The 26,771-nt window shown below is 48.2% G+C and overlaps 1 protein-coding gene across 3 annotated transcripts; it reads right to left on the bottom strand.

Moving 5' to 3' along the window:
* Positions 1-1,522: 1,522 nt before the first annotated feature.
* Positions 1,523-21,283, bottom strand: LOC103638522 (DEAD-box ATP-dependent RNA helicase 31). Of its 3 annotated transcripts, none has more exons than XR_558851.3 (11): positions 19,817-21,283; positions 12,388-12,494; positions 11,010-11,065; positions 10,710-10,934; positions 10,407-10,613; positions 10,245-10,331; positions 10,067-10,162; positions 9,765-9,980; positions 9,311-9,493; positions 2,982-3,129; positions 1,523-1,979 (listed from the first exon to the last, which is right to left on the bottom strand). XR_558851.3 is itself a non-coding variant. In XM_008661416.3 (10 exons), the coding sequence occupies exons 1-10, from the start codon at positions 21,184-21,186 to the stop codon at positions 1,752-1,754; spliced, it is 2,775 nt and encodes a 924-aa protein (XP_008659638.1). In that variant the 5' UTR covers positions 21,187-21,283; the 3' UTR covers positions 1,523-1,751. The 3 variants fall into 3 exon arrangements, 1 of the variants encoding a protein (XP_008659638.1); XR_004852660.1 differs by having other exon boundaries at positions 1,741-2,902; XM_008661416.3 differs by lacking the exon at positions 2,982-3,129.
* Positions 21,284-26,771: the final 5,488 nt, after the last annotated feature.

The following is a 26,771-nucleotide window of genomic DNA, read 5'->3' on the forward strand; positions in this document are numbered from 1 at the left end:
ACTATAGAAGTAAGTTCACCGGAAGTGGGTGCCAATGTTGGTCCTTGTTCTCGGATGATATACATCAAAAACAAAGCAACACAATTGTTAATAATTAGAGACCTTCGTCATTCGAAGCATTATCTCCCCTGGGATATAATGATCTTCAGACGAATGTTATAAAAGGCATACCTTCATCATTTTAGTGAACAAAATGTAAATAGAGTCATATAAAACACAAAGAAATATAAACAATCATTACAAATCGTTAGTTTATTTATATTCTCATCTTATAAACATGGATAAACATAAATGATATTAACATTACATTTATACATTCATCTTGACGAAAGATGGAAAAGCGAGAGTGACGCAACAGTACAGGGTACTGTTCATCTATTTATATGCACGGGACGCAGTCCGGATAAAATTACATCTATCCTGATAACTAATTATAATCATAATACAAACTATCAGGGACTATACAGTCTTTTCCTCTTTAAGTCGGTATCGTCCTTCGTCTTTAGCATGACACCAACACGAAGCTCTTTCAATCGTAGCTTCGGCTTATATCTTCATGTCACAACTGTCTTTCTATTGTCCTGCCGAAGGTGTTTTTGCTTAGAGGACCTTCAACGAAGAAGGTCCCAACATATAGTGCTGCAGGGGAAAGGTGAACCGCCAGGCCGCTCGCACTCGCTGAACGGTTGATCGTCTGGCGCCTGTAATATTATAATCATTTCTCGGTAACGAGCTCAGGGAAGGTGTTTTTCGGACCTTCGGCATTCCGAAGCCTTCGTGTTTTTCGCGGATCGAGCTCGTTACGAAAAAAGATCTAGCACCACAAAGGGACTATTGTTGGAGTCTTATTCTCCGCTGAAGGTCCTATAAGCAAAAACACCTTTCGACAGAACAGTACAAAAGCAGTTGTGACATAAAGATATAAACTGAATCTACGATTGAAAGAGCTTCGGCTTGGTATCATGCTAAAGACGAAGGACGATACCGACTTAAAGAGAAAAAAATGTATAGTCCATGATAGTCTATATTATGTTTATAATTAGTTATAAGGGACACGGATGTAATTTTGTTCGATCTGCGTCCCGTGCTTATAAATAGATGAACAGTACCACTGTACTGTTCACGCTAAATTGTAATCACTATCGGGCCCTACACACTCTCTCACCTTCTAGCAAGCCAAAGATTTCATTGTAATATGAATATTGTTAATGCTTATAAATGTTCCATGAAGATAATAATAAATGAATCATTGGCATATAACAATTATTATCTTCATTTATTTGTATCCCTTTATTTTCTTATTTATATTCATGTTTATATGATAAGATGATGAAGGTGTATCATTCATCACCTTCGTCTAAAAATCATTATATCTGAAAGAAAATAATGCTTTAAAGGACGAAAGTCTTTAACCATTAACAATTGTGTTGTCTTATTCTTATTTATAATATTTAAAAATAAGTGACCAACAAATTCCTATTGCAATGCACGGCTATGTCCAGATATATTCAACAACATATACTTGAGACTAATAGCAAAACACGTTCATCTTTATCATTTGTTATCTCAGTAACAGAACAAACGAATGAGAACATATTATGAATATTCGTGCACTTCTGCAAGCATAAAACGTACAATAAATTTATTACCAGAAACTAACTCAACTCGATCAGTATGGAATAGCGTGCTCAGATGTCAGATCATGTGCAAAAAAGACTTCAAGACATGTATACAGTATACATGGCAATTGGTTACTTTGATCTCAGACCTGGAATGTTGTTCAGCCCCATCTTCCTGAGGGCAAGCTTAGACACTGCAGGAGGGTTGTTGAGACCCATGCTTCTGCTGAACTCATTGGCAAGTGATACAAGCTGGTATTTGTCGCGCCCAATGACCTTATTTGAATTGTAGTAACCAAGCCACGCCTGATAAGCGGATTCCTTGTCTTTAACCTCCACATGTGCAAGAGCCTTATCGACCTACTCACGATTACAAAATACACAATGTAGCATAATGCAAGTCAGCGACTTGGATATTGTTCTACATAGACTTACGAAGTTGTAGGTACAGTACATATTTTAAAATAAAGCACTGACCAGATATGAAGTTGTATTTTTAGACCAAAGACCTCAGTCCTAATTTATAGGAAACAAAAATATATTTACTGGGGTTACCAGTTTACAAAGAAAACCATATCACAACTCCATGAAGTTGTACCACAGTTTGGAAGCACCCCAGTTTACATTTATTGCTTGTTTGAAAGCACCACAGTTTTTAAGAAACCAGTTTCTATCTCCAATTTCTAGAAACTGGTTTGTAAAAAAAAGTGGGTGAGGGTGTTTCGAACCCGGTTTCTAAGAAGGCAGTTTCTTAGATACACAATGACTAACCTAACCTTCCTCTATTTAAAAACAGTGGCAATATATGTACATTCCGAGAAATCAACAAGGACATGATGTAATTAAATGGACAAGCTGGTTTTAGCTGGGAGAGGCCAGCTTTTTCGCTTTTAAGGGATCCATGTTCTATAAACTGGGGCATAGTGGTATGTTTTTGGAACCACTCCAGTTTTTAAAAAACTGGGTGCTTCCAAACAGGCCCTTAAAAGGAGGATCTCTATTGGTTGGTAATAGAAAAAGAACTGACTTTTAGTTAGACCGCTTTCCTGAACTATTTGTGGTCTGTAATGAGCAGTGGCAGAAATGGGTGCGAGAAGTTTTAGGCTGGATTCCTAAGGCTAAAGTATTTAAACATCCGCACAAAGACACCCACACGCACACAATGCACACCCCATGCGAATGCTAGACCTACAAACTAGACACACGTCCTTTTGGAGATAAACAAAGTCCCAACAGGTTTCCCAAGCAACAGGCACGTGCCAGTATATCCACTTATCCAGCACCTGCAAGATTATTTTGAGAAAAAATTCCCTGGTGAGACGCCCAGGTCCAACCAGGATTGAAATCAGGTAGTGCTCGCACCTGAAGCCGCTACCGCTGGCTATGTGCCCGTTTCTCAATATGAACCTGATACTCAGAAGATGGCTGGAGGGAGGGAGGGCAATGAGTAACCTTCATGTCTGCTGATGAAGATAAAACCCAGATGGGTTTATCAAAAGAATAGAAACCTCTGTTGAATCAATGTATAACCATCAACGCAGGGATGAAATTGATCTCCCAGATAAGAAAAATTGGAAAGATAAACGTTCCATTAAATCCAAGATCTTCATGTGGATAATTTTTCGAAGTATAATTTTAACCAAAGATAACATGTTGAAAAAGAACTGGATCCTGAGGTGTGTTTTTTGTTCAGAAAAAGAAATGGAGACACTTATTTTGGGGTGCTCTAAGCCAAAATATATTCGGAGTTTGGTTGGCCTAGTAATTCTGATTAACTATGGCCTTGAGTAAATTAATATATAAGTAATGGAAAAAAGGCTTTCACATGGTAGGGCTTGCAGCTATTTGCTGGGGTCTCTAGAAAGTGAGGAATAAAGTTAAGTTATAGCTTTGAGAGGGGAAAAGAATCAAGTCTCCTACAGAGATTGTTTGTTCCTCTTGTTCGCTCATTCAATACTGGGCAGGTCTTCAATTGCCAGAGAACAAGGTGATGCTGGCACAAGGCGCAGAGATGCTGAAACGGGAAGCACTACATTTCCACCAGCAGGAAGCAGATCATGGCCAACAGGCAGACGCTGAGCACTGGCAGGTGTTGGTACTTGAAAGATGGCATCCCGCAGCAGATCAGGCCCAGCTGCTATACCCGAGTCAGCACCCTGGACCTAACTCAACCCAAAATGTTGAAGTCTATATGTGGATTGACTATCTTCTCCCATTAGCTTAAAGCTTTTGGGTTGAACTGGTTAGTGCGTCCACTCTAACATGATATCAAAACCAGAGGTCTCGAGTTTGAATCCTGGCAGAAGCTTTATTTGTGCATGCATCCATTTATTTCCACGTTTGCGTCTTTCCCTATGGCTGCACGTGAGTGGGGGTGTTGAAGTGTATATGTGGATTGACTACCTTCTCCCATTAGCAAGCTTTTGTGTTGAACTGGTTAGTGCGTCCACTCTAACACAAAAGACTAGACTAGGGCATGTTTGGGACAGCTTAATTCTGAAGAGCTTTTTTATAAGAAACTAGCTTTCTGGATAATCCAGCTGTCATGAGAATCTACTGGATGTATAATATGAGTGTTTGGCGATCTTGATTTTTTGTTAAGAGACTGTCTATGCTGAGTGAGAAATGACCTGAATGCCTCTAGACCCTGTCAATGTCATCTTTTGTAGCTACATTATTACTAGGTAGCATTTTAAATTTTTCGCTATTACTAACTATTTTAAGTTTTTTAAGTAACCAGTTCTGTTTTAAGTTCTTTCTCTCTAAAAACATTTTTACTGAGTAGAAAAATTAGAGGAGCAGACGGAGATATTTGGGGCCGCTCGTTTCAGGGTCTAGACGTGTAAAAAAGCATGCAGGACTGAGCTGTTTGCTCGCATTGTGGCTTTTACCGCTTCGGGCAGGCGGCCGGTTTAACTTTTACGTGTAATGCCCGCGGGGAAGAGAAGCGTTGTGGAAAGATGTTGCTCCCAAACCTAGTCGTTTGGGGTGCAGAAGCGGCTTTTTCCCACCATGAGCGGGTGAAAAGCTGCCCCAAATGGGGCCTAAGGTGAGGGTTGCCTTTGTCTTATGTGCTGTGCTCCCCCATCATCAATTATCGATGTGGGACTAAACCTGACAATGTCCCCCGTCACACACCAAACCAACTCTTCACATCACACAACCCTGTGTGATCTCAAGAAGGCGTTCTCCGAGCCCCAAGTCCAATGCTTTATGTCACACACAACCCATGTGACCTCCAAGACATTAACAAGCTCCGCCGTCTTAACAAGCTCCGCCGTCACCATGTGACCCTTGAGGTTTTCTGACCATTGGCTCAGATACCACTTGTTAGATGCGCAGCAGATCCAGCCCACTGACTATACCCGTGAACCAGCGCCCCTTAGGCCCAAGTCCACCAAAGCCCACAACATTCCAAGGCACTGGACCTAACTCAACCTAGAAGACTAGTCTGACAGGTGAGGGCTACCTCATCTTATACACTGTGCTCTCCCACCATCAAGTACTGATGTGGGACTAAACCTAACACCTTTCGTGAAACCGGTTTCGAAGTCAGGTGGCGTAGGTCCTGTGGTTTTGAAGTCCAATGGCATAAATTCTGTGACTGTTACCCTGTGAGAGTTCTAGTCTTCCTATAATTGATGAAAGAGATTTAAAAGTTTAAGGATGTGGATTTTGTACTCGTAGATGGACTTATACATTGTGCTCTATTGTTGTAGGGTGTACATATACAATTGTTGTGCACTCATTTGTGGGTCGGCATTATGCCAGGCGCCACCATGGCTAGCTGAGAGTTTGCACAGGTTATGTTAGTTAGTTGCTTAGTCAAGAATAAGAGGGAGAGGTCTATCCTTATCCCGGTTTAGTGTGGCTTATCCTTATTATTGGAAACCCTAATCCTAATCAGGGTTGGGAGTATATTATATAGACCAAATAGGTGGGCCAAGCCCATTACACAGGGTAGTTAGGTAAATACAAGAGGGCTCAAGCCAAAACCCTAAACAGGAGTCTAACACTTATCCCGGTGGGGCATATCCTTACCACAGTTAGTTAGTAGATAAGAATAACAGCTAGTCATCTCTATCCCTGGTTAGTTAACAATGGGTTCATCCTAAGATCATACCTAAGAGATCATCAAAGAAGCTTTCCCTCGTTGGGGTAAGCTACTTTGATCGCCCTGGTGCACGCTGCTCCTAGAAGTGACAACAGTCTCACCTCCAGTCGATTCCCATATCCTCTCCGCTCTCCCCCACAATCTGACTCCCATACGTTCACCACCATGCACTCCTAGGCATACACGCCTATCAATTCGATATTGGTGCGCAACGACACATCGACCACCATGTCCGACGTGGAGGATGATCCTGGCTCCTGTCCAACTTTGCCAAACTTGAAAGGACTCTGGCACAACTCACCACCATGAATTCTCGCCCGGATTCCCATGATCAGCACCTAGCGCTCCTGGAGAAGGGCCTTGCGGACGAGACAACATCGACGACAAATGCAGCCAACACTGCTGGCAAGACATGCCCATATACCTCTGCTCACACGGCCGACGACCAGCCCTTGGGTGGCGTGGGCAGCTTGGGTGCTAGCAGTGGCAATGAGGGCTACGATTGATGGCCTGCATGGTGGCGGTTCTAGCAGCAATCTAGCCAAAGGAACTGCAAAGGAAGGTTGGGCCGAGGTTGACAATCAACGCCTCTTCAGTTTCAGTGGCAAAATCTATGTCGGACACCTCTATCCTTTGGCCACAGTTGTTGTCCCATGTCCATGACACAAGTCACGAAGGCATTCAGAAGATCGTCACTCATTGGCAGGCGACATTCTACAACCCCCACATCCTCCAGCATGCTCGAGAGCTCATCTGTGGTTGTGCAGTATGCTAGAGGAACAAGATTGAGTACACCTCCATCATGTTGCCATGCTACAACTGTTGAGTTCCCTTCACAGGTGTGGAGCAACATCTCCATGGATTTCATGGAGGGGTTCCCAAAAGTAGGTGACAAGCCTACGATTGTCACTGTTGTCGATCGATTATCTAAGTTTGTGTATTTTATTGCCCTCAGCCATCCTTATACGGCAACATACATGGCCAAAGCTTTCCTCGATGGTATTGTTCGTCTCCATGGTCTGCCCCGCTCCATTGTCAGTGATAAAGACACGATCTTCACCAGCTTATTATGGACTAAATAGTTCAAGCTGGTCGACGTGAAGCTTCACATGAGATCAACATTCCATCCTCAATCTGTCGAACGGTCAGAGGTAGTGAACATCATTATCACCATGATTTGCAGTGCCTTGCTGAAGATAGGCCACGAGAATGGCTCAGGTGGTTGCCTTGGGTGGAGCTCTGCTACACTTCGTCATATCAGACTGCCCTCAAACGCTCTCCATTCAAAGTGGTATATGGTCGCAAGCCTTCGGCGCTACTATCCTATCAGTCGAGGACTTCTCGTATTGCAGTTGTAGACAATCAACTGCAAGCTCGCGAGTCAAAGATTCGTGAGCAGTTAATTCAAGCTCAAGGGACCATGAAATGCTAACAAGACATGAAGAGGCGTGAGGTGGAGTTCAAGGATGGCGATTGGATTTGGCCGCGTTTGTAGCAACACTGCAATAGGTATTACAGCAACAACACCATTCAAGCTTGAGCCAAATTATTTCGAAGCCTACCAGATTCTGCAACGAGTGGGCATGGTCTCATACAAGCTACAGCTCCCTCCACGAACCAAAATTCATGACGCCTTCCATGTTTCTCTCCTAAAGAAGTTCAAGGGTGCTGCTCTGTCTCGAGTTGTTCCCCTTCAAGAGTTGCTCCATGGTCGTGTGATACCAATTCCAGAAAAGGTGTTGTTCGCCATACTGCAGAGTCATTTGGGAAGTGCTGACCAAATGGGTTGGTCGTTCTGAAACTAACACTTCATGGGAAGAGGTGGAGTTCAAGTTGTGCTACCCAAACATGGAGCTCGCGAACGAGCACTTTTGTCGACAAGGGGGGAAATGTTGTGAACTCATTTATGGGACGGCATTATGCAAAGCGCCATTGTGGCTAGCTGAGAGTTTACACAGGTTCTGTTAGTCAGTTGCTTAGCCGAGAATAGGAGGGAGAGGCCTATCCTTATCCCGGTTTAGTAGTGCAGCTTATCCTTATCCCGATTTAGTAGTGCAGCTTATCCTTATCCTAATTAGTTAGTAGATGAGAATAACAAGGAGTCATCTCTATCCCTGGTTCGTTAGCGATGGGTTTGTCCTAAGGCTCTTGTGCTATAAAGGTGTCGTAGTACGTACTCCCTCCGCCTAGTATATAAGGTGTAACCACTTTTAATTCTAGTCCCATAATATATAGAGAGAATTAAATACATTTCTTGGTCTTTAAACCAGAGGTGGTTACGACTTATAAACTAGGACGGTGGAAGTACCTAGAAGATTATCAAAGAAGTTTTCAATAGTTGGGGTAAGCTACTCGGTCACCCTGGCGGACACTGCTCCTAGGAGCAACAACGGTCTCACCTCCAACCAAGTCCTATATCCCCGCCGCTAATTCACCACTGCACACTCCTAGGCGTACACGTCGTATCAACAATAGTGAGTGTACATACAAGGAAAGAATCCTATAAAATCCTATATGATCTGCTATTAAGGCCAGTAATAGCTAAGGCAGGAATACAATTAACCCCTAGGATAATGCCAATCTAACAGTTATAACCATGGGTGCTTCGTTGCAAGCTAGGTTTCCTGCTGTTTGGTAGACTTCTTAGTGCAAAAGCTTTTAGACATCAAGTCTTTAACTCTTTAATTATGTTGCTTTTCACAGTAACAAAATTCAAGGATCCCCATTGTGGAACAAAACAAATGACCACATATTGCTCACTAAACATTATTAAAATGATAGGCAGCTTACATAAATTTATTGATGCTGGATAATCAGCATATCATTTAACTAAGTAATACATCCGTCCAAGTTTTGGATCTAATACTGTAGTGATGGCATTCAGAATTTCTATTTGGCATTTACATTATACTTATCCCAATTCCCAAATCAGATCCAAAACATATATTTGGTGAAGGGTCCGACTAACCAGAAACTGGTCAACTGTTGTGATCATGTCAAAGAATATGTAGCATAATACACATACATATCCTCCAGGAAGCAAAGTATCCCCATAAATAGACCACAACTGATGTTAGTAACAGTAAGGACTGAAAATTTGGGCCAAAAATTTTAAGTATCAGATTCAGGCCTGAAAAGGGCTGGGCTGAATTTTGTATATGTTTGTGACCTAACAAAGATAGTCTGAGCTGGATTATGAAAGAGCATTAGGGCCATGACCTGTTACCACCCCTAGATATTACTATAGAATGATAGCCTCAACAACATTGAATATGTCTCAGGGAAATGTTGACTTCTCAGCTTTTTCAGTAAATTGGTTATATGAACATGTATCCATACAACTGTACTATTCAGATTAGCCCAGCTGTTAGACCTTTGGAGTGGAGAGTCATCATAATGATGATATGCAGTCCATGTGACATGACAAATAATTACCGAATTTGAAGTGCTAGCTGATTGTTTAAATATGTCAAGGATGCATTGATCAAATCAAGCAGAGTTGTAGACAAAAAAAAGCCAATGTTAACACATCAACAGACCAAAAGTAATGTGGACTTCAGAGACAGCTTCAAAATACCTTTTTCTTAGTATCCAGATCAATTAATGGTTGTGTTGCCTCTGTAATAGGCAAGTCATTGATGCTCCTAAGGAAATATTCTTCCCATGGTGCCAATAGTAAGATTCCTGTCCCCTCATTGCCTCTGCGACCAGTTCTACCAAGTCGATGAATATATTGCTCTCTGTCAGTTGGCACCCCCAACTGTGATAATCATGAGTTAATACTCCGGTTTGTAATTAGAAATATGTTAAGGCAAAAAGATAAGTATGCAAAATATAAATTCAGACTTCCAACTATCTAGCTACGAGGTGCATGGAGATAGAATTTCAAAACGGCAAATAGTAAGCACATTTATTCAGAGATTTTATGATTTCTCGTTTTACCATAAAGAGCAAATGAAAGTATGAAACCCCCAAAACTGGAACCATCTGTAGAATAAACATGGCCAGAAATCTGTACAAGAGGTGTTTACCTGCACAACTAGTGTGACATTGGGATAATCAACACCCCTGGCAGATACATCAGAGCTAACAAGAATGAGACCCTTTGACTCCTTAAATTCTTTCGATATCCTAGTTCTGTAGCTTTGAGGTTTTCTGGAGTGGATCTCACGTACATTCAACTTCAACTCAGACAGAAGCTCAGCAACAAGGCTTGTTACTTTTGCTGTTGTACAGAATACAATCACCTGCATTTGTTGCCTCAATCATTGTTGATACATAAAACATGTATACAAAAGAAAATGCAAAGATTACAATAGCAATTGAATTTTACCTTGTAGTCAACATTTTCAGAAATATGATCAGTTAGAAGACCATATAGGTTGGAGAATTGTTTGTCCAGTGGTGCAATTAAATGCATTTGCTTCACCTGAATATGGTAATCATAAGCACCACCTTTGATTTTGAAAAGAAGCAATCAAAATATATTTGATCTACTAAATAGTAAATACCTGAGAGTGTGTTTCCTCACTTCCTTCTTGAACAGTGTTGACGAATTCAAGATCTCTTTTCATGGCAATATGACATACTTGACGAACCTAGCATGAAGAATAGAAACTAATGGCACACCGACCAAGCAAAGCAAAGAATTATAGCAAGTATACCAGTGATACCTCATCTGGAACTGTCGCAGAAAATAGAAGTGTTTGACGCTGTTTTGGTAGTGCAGCCACAATTTTTTCAATATCTGATCGGAATCCCATATCTAACAAGCGGTCAGCTTCATCAAGAATTAGAACTTTGACACCCAACAACCTTGTAGCAAACCCTGGAGTGTTCTCCATGTGATCCCTAAGCCTTCCAGGAGTAGCTACTAGAATCTGTAATTCAACAATTCAGCTTTTAGGTCAGAGCAGTAGAGCACAGAACAAATGACAACAGATTTAGCAAGATTACCATAAGATAATTTGAATCACCTGGCAAGGGTTAGTGTGCATGCGCTTCTGTTCAAGTGCCATTCTAGTGCCGCCTATTACAAGCTGTACTCCAATTGATGGATGAAATTTAAGAAGCTTGTTAGCTTCTGCAGCAGCCTGATCAGCAAGCTCACGTGTAGGGCACACTACTACAACACTGATGGGAGGTTTCTTTAGATCACGATCAACAGGTGGCAATTTCGAAACAACTTCAATTGCTGGTAGCTGAAGGTGAAACAATTGCACATTATATTCGAAGTCAAAAAATATATATTATTCACTATTAAGAAGGGTACTTACCAAGAAAGCTACAGTTTTTCCAGTTCCTGTCTTTGCTTTGGCTAGTACATCCTTCCCTGTAGATAGAAAACGTGCTAATAGGTGAGAACAGACTAGAAAAGATGTAAATCAAGTGGAAAAAAACTACTTTCACAATCATGTGGTTTAAGTTCAATTACAAAAATATATATACATATTAATGCAGTTCATATTGCCTAACAATAAAATACTAGTATACTACTTTGAAATCACATGAAAACAGTGAGGATGTTGTTTTTCTTCAACCAATGGACAAATAGAACTACATTTTGGTGAAACTCTTCCTCGCCCAATATCTTCATCCCTGCATAAATTCTTGATCAAAGAGAACTATGCATGGGTAACAAAATTTCAGGCTGCTTTAACTTCAAGGTAACAATTACATAACTTCAAGAAACATACATCTATGCATTTTTTTCTCAAAAAAAATCTACGCACGTCTGATTTCATAAACAGGCATACAGATGGAGCTACAAAGAGAAATTCAGTATCTCTTCCAAATTCTGTAACACCTCCATCAAACTGGGGTTCAGAACCAATCCTAAGGACTCCAGATTATACAAGGTTATGAGTTGAAGCGTTGAAGGCAAAATGTTTGGTACGTCCCTTTTGGTGCAATCATGAAAACCCCTTGGAACACATACCTATAAGTGTTTTTTAATAGTGCACATACAGTGTGTCTAGAGATGTACATTGTCACAAAAGTTGAGATGCAAACTCAATCTAAAAACTCATATGAAAATAATAAAGTTCAAATGCATGTGCATTGGAAAACAAAATTCCTGTGATTGTCATCTAGTACACAATCACCTTAAATGTGTCATTTGCATATGAATTTTAAGAAAACGATTTTGCATTCAAACTTTTGCGATAATGTACATCTATCTATAGATGCATGATGGATGTCAGGATGTACATCGTTTCAAACAAATCTTCTAGGTATTTGTTTCAAGGGGGGTTTCATGATTACACCGGAGGAGCAGTTTGCACTGAATATTTTGCCAAATATCATAGCTGTTGACATGGCTAACGAATTTCAAACATGTTCATATAATCATATCAACTGAGATATATTGGCTTTTCCAAAAAAGGTGCAAAAACATTCAATATAAATAATGCATGATTCGCTAACAGATGATAAAAATGTAAGCAACATGTTTACCCGCCAAATTCATGAAAGAAACATTAAAGAACACTCGACAATGAAGGTACAAAGTGCTGAAATGAGAAAAGACAAATAAAGTAGAAATGTATGGGAAACAATGGCCTTTGTGTGCGCAATGAACCTCAATACATTTTCTGAAAAAGGTAATATCATAAAGTAAATCTAAAAATAGCAAACATAAACACTGAAATCAACCTTGAAGTATAATAGGAAGAGTAGCCTCCTGAACAGCAGTCATCCGTTCATACCCAGCAGCCTTAACACCTTTCAGTGACAAGGGAGATAACGGGCATTCATCAAACCTGTCAAAATGAAAGAACATCCATCAGGATATAGTATAGACTATACATGACGCATATACCATTTCGTACAAATCTGAATTATTTAGGGAAAAGCAGTTTATCTACATGCATATCCAGTCACAGATCATAGGCATATGTAATGCCAATATATATGTATATAACTTGATCAAAGCACAGTGAGAAGCCAAGTACGATTCAATGAACTTTTACCATCTACCGTTTAATACAAGCTGCAGAAAAATTCAACAGGGATATTCTGTTAAAATAAAGTTGTAGTAGCAACATCAACCACACCATTGATTGTTATGACCGACAGCCTAGCAGACCTAATAAATCAGTTAGTTTGTTTAGATGGATAAGTATCAGTTAGTTTGTTTAGATGGATAGGGATAAGGAGTTTGTTTAGATAGATAAGGATTTGGTTTGTTAAGATATTAGATAAGGACGGCTGCTATATCAGCCCTATAAATGTACCCCTTCAATCAATGAAAGATTAAGCAAGCAAATCATCTTGCTCGGCTTCCCCCTTTTCCTGTGTCTACTGTTCGCCGCGGGTACTGTTCATGCCGTGATCAGTACCACGCCCCTTCCAGCCAGCAGCCCTAACCCTAGGACAATGGCGCCCAAACGTCGTGGTCCAGAGCCTCGCCCTTCTCACCACTCATACCTTCTTAGAAACCGCAGCTTCTAACCCTAAACCCCAACAGAGATGACGGAGCGACGCCGCCAGGGGCTGTGCTACAACTGCGATGAGCCATTTGTACGAGGCCATCTGTCATGTACGGCATCCCCTACTCCAGGCGACGTCGCACCCGCGACATACGCAGGGCAGCCGAGCATGCAGCACAGGAGGCGGCTGCCCAAACCAATTAGCCGCTAGGATTAAGGCAATAAAAGATATCTAGCCTATTATTTAGGAAGGGATTACTCCTTTCTGTTAGAAGTTATCTAGCCTATTATTTAGGAGGGGATTACCCTTTTCTGTTTCAGCCGTGGGCTATATATAGATGTAATCAGCACTTGAGAAAGGAAGAAAACAATTATCCATCTCTCTCTCTTTCTCCTCTCAAGCCCAGCCGCCGTAAGGGGCATAACCTTCGGTCCTGGAAGACACGGCAGGAGACTACGAACTCCGTAGTCGAGGGCCGCCTACCCTTGATCACTACGCCCTTGACATCTGGTATCAGCGATCCAGCCGATCCTCCACCTCCTCACCAGCCACCGCCACCCCTAGACCACCGCCCACCCCACCCTCGCCGACCTCTTCATCTGAATCTGCAACCAGCCCAGCAGCCACCATGTCTGAGCCGTCTCTCGCCGACGTGCTGGACATGCTCAAGACCATGACCTCGGAGATGCAGACCCTCAAGTCCGACATGGCAGCCATGAAGGACAGGACTGCGTCAGCGTCTGGCACCGCCGATGGCAACCAGACAGACAGGCCCCGCGATCACGACTTCTTCCCGAGCCATAAGAAGTGGGACTTTCCCCGCTTCGACGGCACGATCGATCCAATGATCTTCCTCATCAAGTGCGAGGCTTACTTCCGCCAACATCGCACCATGGCGGAGGAGCGCGTGCGCATGGCGTCCTATCACCTGGACGAGGTCGCGCAGCTATGGTATATCCAGCTTCAGGACGATGAGGGAACCCCATCGTGGGGACATTTCAAAGATCTCCTGAGCCTCCGGTTCGGGCCCCCGCTCCGGTCTGCCCCGATGTTCGAGCTCGCCGACTGCCGACGCACCGGAACCGTGGAAGAGTACGCCAGCCGATTCCAGGCCCTTCTACCTCGTGTCGGTCGGCTGGAAGAGGCGCAGCGTGTCCAGCTCTTCACCGGGGGTCTTCTACCGCCGCTCAGCCACGCCGTCTGTCTCCACCATCCAGACACACTTGCGGCGGCCATAAGCTTGGCTCGCCAAGTCGAGCTGATGGAGAGCGACCGACCGGTACAGCAACCAACGCGGCCAGCACCGCGCGGTCCCCCGGGCCCCGCACAGCGGGCTGCCCTGCCGGCAACAGCACCGCTCCTGGCGCTCCCTGTCCCTCCAGCGGCCGCCCAGCAGGGCCGCGGCGAGAGCAACCAGAGGCGTCTCACACCGGAGGAAATGGCGGAACGACAACGCCAAGGGTTGTGTTTCAATTGCAATGAGAAGTTCACCCGTGGCCACAACAGATTCTGCCGCCGCCTTTTCTTCCTCAATGGTGTGGAAATCGATGACGTCGCGCGGGACGGTAACGCGGCAGCGGAGGATCCCGGCGACAAGGAGGCGCCCGTGTTCGCTGTATGGGCCGCACCAGGGGCGTCCACCGAGGAATCGTCGTGTTTCTCCCTCTCCGCTCTCGCCGGGGTCCGCTTCATCGACACCCTCCAGATCGGCGTCACCATCGGCAGCGTCCGATTCTCCGCGCTCCTGGACTCGGGCTCCTCGCACAGCTTCATCTCGGAGTCCGCAGCACGCCGCACGGGGCTCCCTATCTCCGCCCGGCCACGCATGACGGCGACGGTGGCCAACGGCGAGCGAATCACCTGTCCAGGCGTTTTGCACCACGTCACGTTCTCCGTCCAGGGCGACGTGTTCAGCACCGATCTCTTCGTCATGCGCCCAGTGGCTCGGCACGCTCGGGCCGGTGACGTGGGATTTCAAGCGCCGCACCATGTCCTTCATAATGCAGGGGTGCCCGATCTGCTGGTCGTGCGCCCAGGGCGCCATCGCGGCGGCCATATGCTCCACCACGGCCTCCGCGTCCCTCCTCGACGAGCTACTGCACTCCTTCGACCCCGTATTCGCCGAGCCTCAAGGGCTGCCTCCACCGCGCTCTCGCGACCACTGCATCACCCTCCAACCAGGCGCCCAGGCCGTCGCCGTGCGGCCGTACCGCTACCCAGCGACTCACAAGGACGAGTTGGAACGCCAGTGCACAACGATGCTCTCCCAAGGGCTCATCCGCCGAAGTTCCTCGGCATTCTCTTCACTCGTTCTATTGGTCAAGAAGCCTGAGGGCTCGTGGCGATTCTGCGTCGACTACCGCGCCCTGAACGCCATCACCGTCAAGGACGCCTTTCCCATTCCAGTCGTCGACGAGCTCCACGGCGCCAAGTTCTTCTCCAAGCTGGACCTCCGCTCGGGCTATCATCAAGTCCGCATGCGTCCCGACGACATCGCCAAAACGGCGTTCCGCACGCACGATGGGCTATATGAGTTCCTCGTCATGCCGTTCGGCCTGTGCAACGCTCCGGCGACATTCCAAGCACTCATGAACGACGTTCTGCGTCCCTTCCTCCGCCGGTTCGTACTGGTGTTTTTTGACGACATTTTGATCTACAGCTGCTCTTGGGCCGACTATCTCCGACACCTCCGAGTCGTGCTCACCGTGCTGCAACAACACCAGTTGTTCGTCAAGCGCTCCAAGTGTGCGTTTGGGGTGTCGTCCATCGCCTACCTCAGCCACGTCATCTCCGATACCGGCGTCGCCATGGATCCCGCCAAGGTGCAGGCGGTGGCCGACTGGCCCCAACCACGTTCCGCCCGCGCGGTCCGCGGGTCCTTGGGCCTTGCGGGCTATTACCGCAAGTTCGTCCACGACTACGGCGCCATCGCAGCACCCCTAACGGCGCTCCTGAAAAAGGAGGGGTTTCTCCTGGACTGAGGACGCGGCGGCGGCATTCACAGCCCTCAAGACCGCAGTCACCTCGGCCCCGGTCTTGGCGCTTCCGGATTTCACACGGCCTTTTGTTGTCGAGTGTGACGCCTCTACGCATGGATTCGGGGCGGTGCTGCTCCAAGACAAGCACCCCATAGCTTTCTTCAACCGCCCCGTCGCGCCACGCCATCGCTCCCTCGCTGCATATGAGCGAGAACTCATCGGGCTCGTGCACGCCATACGCCACTGGCGCCCATACCTGTGGGGACGGCGCTTCACGGTCCGGACAGACCACTACAGCTTGAAGTTCCTCCTCGACCAACGCCTCGCGACAATTCCGCAACATCATTGGGTCGGGAAACTTCTCGGTTTCGACTTCGAGGTGGAATACAAGCCGGGCGCCCAGAACACCGTCGCGGACGCGTTGTCCCGCCGGGACACACCTGACGGCGTAGTGCTCACCATCTCGGCCCCGCGTTTCGACTACATCGAACGGCTACGCCAGGCACACGCTCTCGACCCTGCCCTCGTCGCCATCCGGGATGAGCTGGCCGCGGGTACCCGTACAGCCCCATGGGGCCTCGTCGACGGGCTGGTCACCTATGATGGCCAGCTGTACATCCCTCCCACCTCGCCACTCCTCCTGGAGATCGTGGCCGCGGTGCACGGGGATGGACATGAGGGCATGCAGCGCACTCTCCACCGACTCCGACGCGACTTCCACTTCCCCGACATGCGTCGCGTCGTCCAGGACTTCGTCCGCGCCTGCCCTACGTGCCAACGCTTCAAGACGGAGCATCTGCAACCGGCTGGTCTTCTTCTTCCACTACCCGTGCCGACTGGAGTGTGGACTGACATCGGGCTGGACTTCATCGAGGCTCTGCCCCGGGTCAAAGGAAAATCCGTCATCCTAACGGTGGTGGATCGCTTCAGCAAGTACTGCCATTTCATCCCTTTAGCTCACTCGTACTCTTCTGAGTCTGTGGCACAGGCGTTCTTCACCGACATTGTACGCCTCCACGGGATGCCGCAATCCATGGTTTCCGATCGCGATCCGGTGTTCACCTCCACGTTCTGGAGGGAGCTGATGCGGCTCATGGGCGCCAAGCTACATATGACCACGGCATTCCATCCGCAGTCCGATGGACAGTCAGAGGCTGCCAACCGCGTCATCGCCATGTACCTACGTTGTTTCTCCGGCGACCAGCCGCGGGACTAGTTGCGGTGGCTGCCTTGGGCAGAATATACATACAACACCGCGTACCAGTCTTCTCTACAGGAGACACCATTTCGGGTGGTATACGGCCGCGACCCGCCCACCATCAGATCATATGAAGCAGGGGACACGCGCGTGGCTGCTGTGGCCCAAACAATGGCCGAACGTGAAGAATTCTTGGCCGACGTCCGTCACCGCCTAGAGCAGGCCCAGGCGATCCAGAAGCGCTACTACGACAAAGCTCACCGCCACGTCTCCTATGCCGTTGGGGACTGGGTGCTCCTCCGACTCCGTCAGCGGCCGGTGGCTTCCATTTCTCAGGCGCCGAAGAGCAAGCTTCAGCCCCGCTTCTTTGGGCCGTACCGCGTCACCGAGCTCATCAATGAGGTGGCAGTACGTCTCGAGTTGCCTCCACGCGCCAAGCTTCATGATGTGTTCCATGTCGGTCTCCTCAAGAAATGGGTGGGCAAGCCTCCCGCGACACCACCAACGTTACTCGTTGTTCATCATGGAGCCATCAACCCTGAGCCGGAACGTGCTGTGCGCACTCGCGTCGCTCGCGGGGTTCGACAGGTGCTCATCCGCTGGAAGGGAGAACCCGCAGCATCCTCCACATGGGAAGACCTCGACGCCTTCTCCGCCAAGTACCCAGCGTTCCAGCTCGAGGACGAGCTGGTGGTCGAGGGGGGGAGAGATGTCATGTACGGCATCCCCTACTCCAGGTGACGTCGCGCCCGCGACATACGCAGGGCAGCCGAGCATGCAGCACAGGAGGCGGCTGCCCAAACCAATTAGCCGCTAGGATTAAGGCAATAAAAGATATCTAGCCTATTATTTAGGAAGGGATTACTCCTTTCTGTTAGAAGTTATCTAGCCTATTATTTAGGAGGGGATTACCCTTTTCTGTTTCAGCCGTGGGCTATATATAGATGTAATCAGCACTTGAGAAAGGAAGAAAACAATTATCCATCTCTCTCTCTATCTCCTCTCAAGCCCAGCCGTCGTAAGGGGCATAACCTTCGGTCCTGGAAGACACGGCAGGAGACTACGAACTCCGTAGTCGAGGGCCGCCTAACCTTGATCACTACGCCCTTGACACCATCACTGCCAACGCCTCTTCTACCTTGAGGTGACCGCCGACGACAACAGGGTGGCTGAGGCGGAAGATCCCCCACCCCCGTAATCCTGCCTTCCAGCTCGAGGACGAGCTGTTTTTGGAGGCCGGGAGAGATGTTATGACCGACAGCCTAGCAGCTCTAATAAAATCAGTTAGTTTGTTTAGATGGATAAGTATCAGTTAGTTTGTTTAGATGGATATGGATAAGGAGTTTGTTTAGATAGATAAGGATTTGGTTTGTTAAGATATTAGATAAGGAAGGCTGCTATCTCAGCCCTATAAATGTACCCCTTCAATCAATGAAACATTAAGCAAGCAAATCATCTTGCTCGGCTTCCCCCTTTTCCTGTGTCTACTGTTCACCGTGGATATTGTTCATCCCGTGACCAGTACCACGCCCCTTCCAGCCAGCAGCCCTAACCCTAGGACAACGACGCCCAAACGTCGTGGTCCAGAGCCTCGCCCTTCTCACCACTCATACCTTCTTAGAAACCGCAGCTCCAACATTGATCAATCAGGAAAATTTTAGCAACAGTTTGCCAAGTCCTCCAAATTATGTTACAAAGACCAATTATCACAAAACTGTGCTAAGAAGTTCAAAGAAACCAAGGGTGTGTTCACAATAATAGCCTAAATGCCAAAATCATTAAACAATTTAACCTACAGTCTCGGTGAGGAATATAAACAAAGCAATATATCTCTGTATCTTTCCTCCACTGCTCTATCTTTAACAGGTTCGATCCCTTACCTATGGGAGTTACTATGAATTCAAAATATGCATTGTTTGTGAATTTCAAATAGCAGCTCCAGTGCCGCTAGATGCAAACCATAACTGAGATGACAGTTAAACTAAGTCATAGGACTCCTGAATAATCCTCAAAACTCTCACAGATTCTCCACAGCCTTAATGTCTTCAGATTCACTGGCTTTGGCTGACTGGAAATACATAGGTTTCTCATAACACTTCCACATCAGGTGAACCAGAATCTGTTACACTAATCAGAAACCCACCAAACAACACAAAAGGATAGGAGATGTTGCAGCCAAGTTGGAAGCAGAAGTAGAAGGTTCGAACAATAAAGTACTAGTGATAGCTGCCATGTTATTAATGCAGACAATGAGTCAAACATCATACAAGTTCACAAATCACAAGTAGATTACAGATAATTGGAAGTAATCATGAAGTACACTTGGCAATTAAGAAAAGATGATTATATGAACCACCATTTTTTCTCCTGTTTTCAATTGATGCATATCAATAATTGCCATCAAGAAAAGAACAAGTTATCTATCTACCTAAGAGAACCATAAATACTCTTCGCATCACTAAGAGTTAAGAGCTACCTCTTCTGGCTCAGATAAGAATCACCACCCCCAGCACTTCTGCCCTGTACACTTTCATTTTTAGCTGGCTCATCTTCGGGTAACATAGATGAGCCAGACTTATTACCTATTATATGTCCCACATCCTCCTTATCACCCTCGTCTTCAAAAAGATCATCTTCGAACCCCGATGGCTCATCTTCCTCATCAACTTCCCCCGCCTCATCATCATCCTCTGACAAGCCAAAGTCAATTTTTTTCAGACCCCTTGGCTGTCGGTGACCAAAGTCCGTATCGCTGCCCCTCCCACCCCGATGTGGTCCAACACTCTTCGCCATTTTGCCTCTCCTGCCACCTTGCTGCCTTACACTGTAACCATCAAACCCAACTGGACCAGCATCATCATCTTCATCGTCATCTAAATCGCTTCCTCTCCCTGTTCTCTGCAAAAGATCGGACGTCCTTCTCCTTCCGTCATCATAATCACCAAAATCATTGTAACTCCCTCCCTTTCGTGACAGACCCAAATCCCTCCTGCCCCGACCTCGGCCCAGCCCAACTGTGTTTTCCCTTCCCCCTTTCCTGCGACCATGATGCTGCTTTCCATCAAGATCCCCAAACCCAACCAAATCATCATCACTATCCTCATCGTCATCTAAATCACTCACCCTTCCTCTTCTGTGTGAGGATACAGACAGTTGACCACTGGCACCGTGTCTTCCCCTTGAAGACCCAAATCCAGTGTCACCATCATCTTGGTCAAAGTCACTGTACCTCCCTCCCCTTCTCGCCACACCTGAAGCCCTCCCTCGCTGGCTTCGCTGCTCCCTAGGAGACCTAAATGTGGCCTCCTCATCAAATCCATTCCCCCTCCCTCCTCTTCTCACGAACCCCGACGTCCTCTCACCCCGTCCCCGCCTTCCCCTGGAGGAACCAAAGCCGGAATCAGCATCATCCAGTCCACTACTAATCATCCTCCCCCTCTGCTCGAAGCCGCCGCGTCTGTCTCCACTGAACTCACCGCCGGCCGTACTTGACCTCGGGAACGAACCCCTGGAGTCCGACCCACCTCGGCCGCCCCTGGATGAGCCGACCGAGGACCTGCGGGTGGACGGCGCATCGCCTTCGTCTCCGCTGCTGAGACCGAGGTGGAACGAGTCAGTTTTGAGGTCGCTAATCCAGTCGCTGAGCTCCGCCTCGTCTTCCACAAGGCTCTTCGCGGCGCCGACCGAGGAACGGGCGCGGGAGGAGAAGAAGCACGGGGAGAAGGAACCAGCTGCGCCATTTCGGAGCGCAACGGAGTGGAGCAAGGGAAGGGGCTGCGCGCGCTGGGAGGCAGAGGAGGCGACCGCGCGGCGGAGGATAACGAAGAGGTGGTGGTGGCGCCGCATGGCGGCCGGCAGACGGTTTAGGGTTTAAGGATGAGAAAGTGGAATCGGGAAAAACAAATGTATGCAGCCATATACCCAAGAATTGGGATCCCGCCATCCCGGCCGGGGGTTTAGGCGGCGTCCTGTGAAACGTTCTGTACTCATGTAGAGTTTGCACTGGTATTCTACGCATCCAGCAATACACTCTAAACGATACTTTAAAATTTAGAGGACGCCGCACGCACTCTAGATGTAGAGACTTCCGAGCGTCCGGTATCCGGGCGAGGATTCGGGCTCCCGCGGTGGTGAAAAATCTGGACGCTCTGTTCTCCCGTCGCTGGCGACTTCGATCCCACTCAACGAGGGGGCTTGCGGCGCGGGTCATCGGAGGAGGCGGCCAAGCTGGGCTCGAAGAGGCCGTGCGCGGGCGGGTCCGGCGGCGGATCGCTCTCGGTGGCTAGAAGCAAGGAGGTGGCCGGCGAGGAGAGAAAGATCCAAGATTTGGGTGCAAGCGTCGGTGTTGGTCGACGTCGAACTGCCATCGCGAAGAGGCTGAGAAGGTTGACGGCGACGAAGAAGGTTGGTGCGGAGAAACGCAAGCGCAGCTCCTCGCCGCTATCGTCATCGTCTTCCATTCGCTCGGCTGCTCCAGATCCGAAGAGAACAAGGTACAAAGCTTGGCTTCTGATTGCAGATCCATTTTGGTTTTAGGGTTCTCGTACTTCATATGCTGCAAATCGTCCAGATCTAGGGTTTAGGGTTAAAGGGAACAATGAATCGATGGTTCTAGGATTCGTTGACCCCTTGGTTTATGTTGAGTAATGTTAATCAAAATTTCAACTGCCTATTGCGAATACTTGCTGGTTCTGAGCCTATTTACCATCATTTTACCAACTACCCGACGGTATACATGAAATTTTCAACTCAGTATTTTAACAGAACCATATCTTTTATGTAGACCATGGATTCGGAGAACGCAAAGCTCCAAAGAGCACTCGCTCATTTAATCAGAGTAGTGGAGCAGCGTTGTGCTGACATCATCGATGTCGTCCACGGTGCCTTCCAACCAGTTAGCACACCAGTCATCAATGAAATGAATTGTGCTTTAGTTCAGATCGAGGACCTCGCGAAGGACCTTGATCACCTTGTACTGAAAAAAGACTGGGAGATGGAGCACATGGACCGTTCAGAAATTGTTGAATCATCATAAATAGAGGATGAGCTTTTGATTGACTATGATTCAGAGTTGAACACTGATGATATCGTCGGCTACGACGACGGACGTGACTACTCTACCGACGACACATATCCCTACTAGATTACCATGCACCTAAATAAAGTGCTCGGTGCAACGAAATATGTTTTAGGTTTCTAGAAGTCGTAGTACTCTTTTGTATGTGAACAAAACACCTAGGTTGTGTGTCACAAGTTCCTGGTATCGTTGATGTGCTGTTGACGTTGACCTGCTATGTTAAATGTTATGAACTTTGCAATATATGTAGTATTCAACACTTGTGCCATTATTGTGGTTGTCCTATTTAATGTGTCATGGTTTCTATTTCTTTGAAATGGTTGGCTCAATGTACTACACTTTTTCATTTTCATGACTTATTATTTGATGTGCCAACCTTAAATCTACAGCATGGGTACCGACTGGAACCAAGTAATAGCACAATATGGCAGTTTCCTATACGAGGAAGATGGCACTCAGTTTCAGAACACTGGTTTTGCTCCTCCTCAACCTGATATACCAGCACATGGGTCACCAGCTGCACCTCTAGTGAAGAAGGGTCCTCAACGCACAAAGCTAGCAAATTTCACGTCTGAGGAGGATATGAGGGTTTGTCAAGCTTGGTTGGCTGTCAGTTGTGACCCCGTAGATAACACTGGTCATAAGCGTCAAGGTTTTTGGAATTGGATTGCAGAGGCATACAACTCTCGAAGAGGATCAATGCAGAGAGGTCTACGAAATCTCTGATGAGCAGGTGGGATAGTATCAAAACTCAATGTTCTACCTTTGCTGGATACATGACGACTATGCTTCGACAAAACCCAAGTGGCCTTACTGATGCAAATAAGGTATGTGTATGTACTTATGCATATGTTCTTCAATGTACTTAGCTAATAATGCATATTTTGTTTTATAGACTTCTCTTGCAGCTACTCGGTTTGCTGCTGTTGAAAAGAGGCCCTTCCATTTTATCGGTACCCTGAAACAGGGGTACCCCTTACTACAGTATGAAGACGCAGTCCCCACGCGGCTATCTCTAGTCGCGTGGTAAACAGCACCCGACCCCATCACATGGACGGCTCCGAGGCCGCCACGTGGCCAGAGAAGACGATATACTCCAAGGTATCAACAGTGGGTCCGGACCCCCATGGGAAAGTGCCGGACCCCTGTATATACGGATCAGACCTCCGAGTAAGGCCCAGGACCTCCACGGGCGCAAACCGGACCCCTAGGATGGGTTCCAGACCCCTCTGTGTGGGTCCGGGCCACTCACGGCCGGGTCCTGGGATTCTAGGACAAAGAATACACAGGCCTTAATCAAGGCCAGGCGGGGGTCCGGGGCCGACACGTGTCCGGACCATACCGTATACGCTTCAGCTCGCCGCTCAGGCGGAGCCTCGGTGCTGCCACGTGGCATGGTGCACGTGACGTAAGCCAACGGGCGGAGCCTAACGTAAGGCCTCTAGGCCGCGCGACCCCTGCATTTATTGCGGATAAGGCGCGCCGCCTGTCCAATCCACTGGCAGGCGATGTGCCGCCTCGGCATTTAATGAGCCCTGTCCATTCCACTGGCAGACGATGTGCTGCCTCCGCATTTAATGAGACATGTCCATTCCGCGGGCAGGCGGCGACCAGTCCATTCCGCAGGTGGCATGCATGTCCATTTCGCTGGCAGGCAGTACGCCCGTGTTGCGGCGTACACTATGCTCATCATCACTCGTGCATTACCGAGGAAGTAGCCGCGACATATCAATATCGTATGGACTACGGACATTATGGCGCTCGGAGATCACCCTGACGTTACAGGCATTAGTTACTTCCTTCCATTTTGCCCCTGGGCCCACATGTCGGGGCTCAGTATCCTTGTACGTGCCCCCCTTGAGCTATAAAAGGGAGGGCACATGAGGTTACAAGGCACATTCACTTACACGCTCTCAGACTCACTTAGATTCAAGCTCTCAAGCTCAATACTACACACAATGGAGTAGGGTATTACGCTCCGGCGGCCTGAACCACTCTAAAACCTTATGTGTTCTTGTGCTCATCCTGAATCCATCTAGCAGGCAAAACGCTTAGGCCCCCCTCATCTTAGGATTTAGGGCGGGTGCGTTCCGCCACTCGGTCGGAGAACTTCCTCTCTGACATTTGGCACGTCAGGTAGGGGCTTAGGCTTTAGGTTTTTGCTTGTTTTTCTGCTCGACACCATGGTCTACATCGTCGAGCACCATGATTTCATGCCCAAGGATTTCCCGATGGAGGAAGAGGCCGTGTCTTCCACACCACGGGCCACCAACCGCCCTGCGCCTGGTGCTGCTGTTGTGCACTCTGTGCGGCAGCACACTCCTGCGCAAACGTCTAGAGCGTCAAGGGCTGAGCCTGGGGCACTGTCTGCGGCCAGAGAATTGCTACGCCACCCTCCTAGCTCCACGACCTCGCCGGGGGCTATGAAGCAGTGGCGTGACGATGTCGACTGTCTGCTCGGCATGGTGCATTCTGGCTTAGCCAGGCCCAGGCCTCGGTCGTCCCGACATCAACATGAGGCGTCGGCGTCAGTGCGCTCACCCTCGGTGAGGGCCGCACCGACTGAGGACCTACGGGCGGAGCTCAACCGCAAGCATGCAGGAGAGGACGCTCCAGTCTGTCTGGAGAGGTCTAATGACCTACGGGCAGAACTCAACCGCAGGCGTGCGGGCGAGGATGCCCGCGTCTCTCTGGAGAGGGCGCATGAGCGCCGACAGAACGTCGAGGGTCACAACCTCGACTACGACTTCGCTGCGGTCGCACCGTAGACTCCAACGGGCGCCCGGATCCAAGTGGGTGTCCCATTGGCCGGCTTTTGCTTTGCTGCACTGGCGGATCATCTCCGCGCGGCAACTTGGCCATCCAAGTTCCGGCCACACCTGCCGGAAAAGTACGATGGTATGTCAAACCCGTCGGAATTCTTGCAGGTGTACGTCACCGCCATTACGGCAGTAGGTGGAGACACCGCTGTAATGGCAACATATTTCCATGTAGCCTTGTCTGGACCAGCCTGGACTTGGCTCATGAACCTTACCCGGGGATCGATCTACTCCTGGGAAGAACTCTACGCGCGGTTCACAACGAACTTTGCCAGCGCTTATCAGCAGCATGGCGTGGAGGCCCACCTCCACATAGTGAGGCAGGAGCCCGAGGAAACTCTCTGGGCGTTTATCTCCCGCTACACCAAGGTACGAGGCACTATACCTCATATTTCCGATGCTTCCATCATCACCGCTTTTCGCCAGGGAGTACGAGAAAATATGTTGGAGAAGTCAGCCACGCATGACGTGGAGACTGTCACCACACTCTTCGCTCTGGCTGACAAGTGTGCTAGAGCTGCCGAGGGCTGTGCATGGCACTCGGCACCACAGACCGGGGTTGCCTAGACGGGTGGCTCGGGTGTCGTCATCCAGGACGGCAAAAAGAAGAAGAAGAAGAACTGTGGCCACGAGAGGCCGCAGATTGCTGCTCCAGTCGTCGCAGCTGCGACAGGGGGCCAGAACGAGCGCAACAAGCACCCACGGCCACAGGGAGGCAACAACGACACATGCCTTATGCACCCCAACAGTCACCATAGCGCCGCGGAGTGCCGTGAGATCATCAAGCTCGCGAAGCGCGTCAGCGAGCGGCGCGAGCAGTCTTCCAATGATGGCTCCCCACCCCGTCGTCGGCCTGGCAAGGAGAGGGTCGACGACGGTGACGTGGCCACGGGAGAATGGGACCTCGGGTATCAGTCCCCCGAGCAGGTCCTCAAGGACGTCTTCACTGGAGGATCTGACTCCAGTGACGACGACGATCGTCGCAAGAAGTTGTGCGTAATGTACGACGGAAGCTGGGAGCTCACCTCCCGCAGGAACGTCAAGTCCCTGCGCCGAGAGGTCCTTTCGGCGACCCCAGGGCCCCCAAAGGCGGCCCCACACCAGAGGTGGCAGAGCACAACCATCTCCTTTGGGGCATCCGACTGCCCCAAGAACATGGCAGGGGCCGACATACTGTCGCTCATCACCGCCCCTGTCATTGCCAACATCAAGCTGCATCGCGTTCTGATCAACGGCGGGGCTGGACTCAACGTCATCAGCCACGCAGCGTTCAGGCAGCTGCAGATCCTAGGGTCCCGAATGGGACCCTCTCGTCCATTCTCCGGAGTGGGCGCACAACTGGTGTATCCCCTTGGGAGCATCACGCTCTCGGTTACATTCGGGACATAGGAAAACTTCCGCACAGAGAACATCCAGTTCGACGCCGCGGAGGTTAACCTCCCATTCAATGCCATCATTGGCAGGCCGGCCCTGTACTGGTTCATGGCCATTGCCCATTACGGGTATTTGGTCCTCAAGATGCCATCTCCAGCCGG

The sequence above is a fragment of the Zea mays genome, chromosome 9, assembly GCF_902167145.1.
Source record: "Zea mays cultivar B73 chromosome 9, Zm-B73-REFERENCE-NAM-5.0, whole genome shotgun sequence".
Taxonomy (NCBI): Eukaryota; Viridiplantae; Streptophyta; class Magnoliopsida; order Poales; family Poaceae; genus Zea; species Zea mays.